This window comes from Egretta garzetta, unplaced genomic scaffold, assembly GCF_000687185.1.
Source record: "Egretta garzetta isolate BGI_Z169 unplaced genomic scaffold, ASM68718v1 scaffold69, whole genome shotgun sequence".
NCBI lineage: Eukaryota > Metazoa > Chordata > Aves > Pelecaniformes > Ardeidae > Egretta > Egretta garzetta.
Window position 1 is genome coordinate 1,465,232 of NW_009260790.1, and position 4,606 is coordinate 1,469,837.

The 4,606-nt window shown below is 47.9% G+C and overlaps 1 protein-coding gene across 1 annotated transcript in view; it reads right to left on the reverse strand.

The window, feature by feature from the left end:
* MTHFR (methylenetetrahydrofolate reductase) overlaps positions 1 to 2,176 on the reverse strand; it is a 9,514-nt gene extending 7,338 nt beyond the window's left edge. Inside the window, 6 exon segments of the mRNA XM_035901834.1 lie at position 1; positions 3 to 105; positions 312 to 422; positions 721 to 959; positions 1,929 to 1,982; positions 2,089 to 2,176. The exon segment at position 1 is cut by the window's left edge and continues 81 nt beyond it. Of these exon segments, the coding sequence (XP_035757727.1) occupies position 1; positions 3 to 105; positions 312 to 422; positions 721 to 959; positions 1,929 to 1,939 (465 nt within the window). The 5' untranslated portion in view covers positions 1,940 to 1,982; positions 2,089 to 2,176.
* Between the last annotated feature and the right edge of the window lie 2,430 nt (positions 2,177 to 4,606).

Consider the following 4,606-nt stretch of genomic DNA (forward strand, 5'->3'; position numbering starts at 1 on the left):
AGAAAAGCGGCGTAATGAGGAAGTCTGCCCCAGCAGAGACTTTCTCCTTCAGGTGCCTTAGGTCTGCCTCATAGCTCTCTGCTTCAGGATGACCTTTGGGGTAGCCTTTGGGGAAGAGGAGGGGGGGAAAAAAACCAAACCCAAACCAACAATTAAACCCTGGTAGTCAGGACAACGCTCTAGAAGTTAGAAAGCAGCCAATCTGATTGTACTGTCACTTACAGCCCAGGTCCAGAGAGGGAGTGCTGAGCTGATTTCCTTATCTCAGACCCCACAATGAAACCCCACAATCTGCAATGAAAGACATTTACCTGCCACACAGATGTCAAAGTAATCATCAAATTCATTGCGAATGTGCTTAACCAGGTCAACAGCATAGTTGAAACCATCTACTTCTTCCTCCCATTCCTCACCGACAGGATCTGAAGAGAGAACAAATCCACAGTCTGCTGGACTCAGATCTGCTAGTTCGGTAAAAAACTGCTATTGAAAGGAAGACAAAGATGAAGCTCTCAAGTTTGCAGTTTTACCCATGGACTGCTTTTGTCTACCCTTGAGCTGGAAGGACTGTTAATAAAGGGATCAGGTGAAATGCAGTCTCAACATTTGATTCCCGCAGCAGAAGGAGCCTCTAAATCTTACTTCTCCATTTTTACCCTGGAATTGAACACAATCTCAATATAGCTTTAGCCCTGCACATTGTGGGACAAAAGGATTCACCTCCACGTAATGCCATGATGTTCTTCAACCCAAGCCGCTTGGCCTTCTGCAGGTGCCCTGTGATGTCATCTTTGGTCTGATTGCAGCATGTCATGTGCAGGATGGTCTCCAGGCCACAGTAGTTGACTGCAGTGTTGGCAATAATCATGGAAGAGGTTTCCTTGTCAGATCCTGGGTCCCCTGCAGGGTGCCACGTCACATCAATAAAGAGGGGACCACCTGCTCCCATGCGGTCAAACCTGTGGATTTTAGAGCTGTGTTAGCCTACCAGGTAGCCAACTCCCCTCTCTGTGCCTGGGATATCTTGCTCACTGCTGGAATGCCAGCAACAGGCAGAGAGAGCTTGGATGACAGCAGCAGGAGAGATCAAAAGTGTTGGACTAGGAGTTTAGCAAGTGGCCAATGTAAATAAGAAAAATCATCCTTTAAGGTTGTATGAGGAAGAGTTTACAATCTCTTTGAAAAAGAGGCAACTTAAATGTTCTCTGTAGAATAAATTTCCTCCCAGCATGCTCTATGAGACTGATACATCTTCTGGTAGACAAATGCAAGTCCCACTCCTTTTGAGATGGGAGACTATGCTGCAATCCCCTGTTCCCAGCTGTAACTGTAGAGGCCACAAATACGAAAAAATGGACCATATCTCTGTTGTGTTCCCAAGTGTGACTAAGAGAAGAGACAAAGGCTCCCCTAACTTGGGGCTCTCTTGCTCTGGGTTGGAACAGGCCCTTCTGTTTAAAGTAAACCTGGCACTAGCATCCAGCAGTTACAGAAAGAGTTATGAAACTCCCTCTTCTCCTCCAGGTGAGTATGCGGTGGCTCCTGGGGCTCCCCACTGGGCTCCATGATTACCTTTAGCTCTGCTGAGAACTATCACCTTTCATTTAGCATGTAGATGAGGACACCTATCTTAGAGGATAAAACTGTAGTCCTCAGTAAGAGAGGCACAAACCATAGTGGCTGGATGATTCTGAAAGCAAGTGGGAGTCTCTGTTCCACACTTTGGCACACTGCCCATCAAGGAATATTTTCTGCTTTTAACAGGTACTTTTCTGTTCTATTGCCCCCCAGCACTCTGCTTCAGCTCCAGAGCATGACAGTGTGGTTGCTCTATCTTCACAGAGCATGGAGAGGAGAAACAGTCTGGCCCCCTCAGTAACCCCACCATGACACTTAACTCTACAGGACCTCCAAGGAAGACAAGTTACCTGGTGTCCATTACCCTCCTCAGCAGAGCACAGCCCCATTACCTGCTTCGTCACCTGGAAGAGGAGACAGAGCATGGGGCAGAGCCTGCCTCATTAGCTATTTCCCAGCCCTCCACCAAAGACACTTCATCTCTCCCCTCTCCCACCCTGCAGCCCTCACCTGGAGATGAGATTGACAGCAGCGTTGGCTGTGCGTGGAGGGAAGAACTCCAAGGAAAACCACTTGTCTCCGGAGTCCTGCCGTCGGCGCATCTTCTCCCGCAGTCGCTCATGACGGTCAGCATCGAGAACAGGGGTGGAGCAGCGTGAGCTGTCCTTGGAGCTCTCGCTCCCACTACTGCTTCCGCCATCAGACTTGGAGCTGGAACTGGCACTGCAGGTATGCTGGGTCTCATTGACCATGGTGAGCAATCTGGAAGAGAGGAACAAAAGGAGCACAGTGGGTACAAGACAGGACACAGATCTCAGCAAGAAGTAGTTACGGCTAGGATGGGCAGCAGATGATAAAAAAAGAAGCCTGTGCCAAGACCCAACATTAACTGTCATCAAGCAGTCTCTTTTGCCAGCCCTCACTATAAGCTGTACCAGGGGATCTGGTGAAAACACAAAAGCGTGTGTTTAGATAGTGCTGAGAGAAATAACACAGCAGATGACTTCATGCCACTTTGATACAGCTCTTCTGTGCCTGCTGGGTCAAATTTGGCTCTCAGAAGAGTCAGGTCAACATCACTTTTGCCCTGACTACAACTTAGCAAGCCATGATACCCACGTGCATCAGGTGAGGGCTTCTTTGATCTTGTGGCCTTGGGCTGGACATGCCAGCAGGTTTGGTTTTTTTTTTTCCCCCTACGGCAGCTGCTTCTTGGACTGTATCCATCTTCAGAGTTTCCATTCTGTTTGTTCCCAAAACGCAGTGCTTCTTTATGGTGTAGGTAGGAGAGCAAGTGCTAATAGGGCAGGTACACAAAAATGCACAAACTATTCCTGTGTCAGAAAAAAGTGAATCTCCTCTGATCAGACCATCCCCACAAATACTGTCCTTTGTTTTGTCTTTGCTGGCATCAGACAGTTGCATTTCTAACCATTAGCCTTCTTCCACAAGACACACCATCTCCACAGACAACTGTCCCCTGCACACACTCGGCTCTTTCCTTTACCAGATAAGCTGTTCACGTTCCTTTCCTCACCACTTGTGGCTGCTTGAAAACAAGGTGAGCAGAGACCATCCCCTTCTCCCTGCCTTGCAACATGATTAGCTGTGCCTGCTTGGCTTCACAGAAAGGAAAGCGTCACTACAAGTTAGTGGCACAAGTGGGTCTAGGGGATGCCCAACGCCACCTAACTCCCAAAAGTGTTTTACCCCATGCCTTTAAAATTAGCTAGTGATTACAGATAATGAGAGAAAAACAACCATAAGATTTGTACCTGCCAAAACTTAAAATTGCCATTGGGAAGCAGTATGTTGTCTAAGCATTACGCAACATTGGAGCCTGTTTTAGAGGAAATGGTTGCGCAAGCTAATGCACACTTTGTCCTTATCATAAACTCTGTGGATTTAGGTCATCCAAGGAGATTTTGAACCCATCTTCTACTGTTTACACTGCGTTGCCAATCAAGCAAAACCCTTTGGGAGAAAGTCTACTTTTATCACCTGGGGATCTCCAGCTGGCAGGAGATACAAGAAAGGAGCACAGGCTTTCTGCTGCCAAGAGGAACTGGGAGCCTTAAATCTCTTGTGTACCAACATAGCAGGCCACGGTAAAAATCAGCAGCAAAGACCTATTGATAAGTGAAGCAAAAGCAACCAGGTACACAGTAGCAACCCTAACCCAGCTTTCCCAAAGGACTTTGCCTGACATCCACATGGCACTAATCTGGGAGAATTATCTCAAAGCGTATGTTTGTGATCAAGCTAGCGTGCAAAATGACGTGCAGTCAACTCCCAATCTCTCACATGTAGCAATGCCACAGCACCATAGGCAAATCAAAGGACCTCTGTTTTCCCACTTGAGATTTAACACCCATCCCAAGGGAAGGGTTCATGTATTAATGTCTCTATAGGATGAGAGTTGCTGTTGAGGAAAGATCCTCATCTTACTGGCAATCTAGAAGCACAAAGGCAGGAGCAAGTACCACTTAAATTTTGTCAACAAGCAGCATTTGAAAGAATTTCCTTACCATCAGATGCATCCCCACTCTGCTGGCAGAAGCTTGCAGTTATTGCAAAGAGAAAAAAGATTTTCTGAACAACAAAGTTGCAAAATAAGACAATCTTAAACACCCGTCAGCTCTGTTGGCTCAGTACTCCTGCTCCTCTGTCTTTGCCACACTGCAGAGCTCAACGATCTGTGGCTCAGCCCATTGATGCTGATCAGCATGGATGTGTCTGCTGTGTTTACGTGATGCTGGTGGTGCCCAGTTGCTTTGCTGTAGCATATTTTTACTGCTTCCAGGCCTGAGCTGACACCCACACACAGCATGGAGGTCTGCATCCTCCTAAGCTTAGTTTTACCTCCTAAACTTAGTTTTACCACCCAAGCTGAACTCGGCTGCACAGACGTTCTCTTGTGCCATGGGGCACCACGCCTGCAAGGGACTTGTCCGGGGCCTTGCTGTCCTGGGCCGTGGCATCGGGCTGACAGCCCTGCGGGGCAGGCAGGGGGCCCGCGGCTGCAATG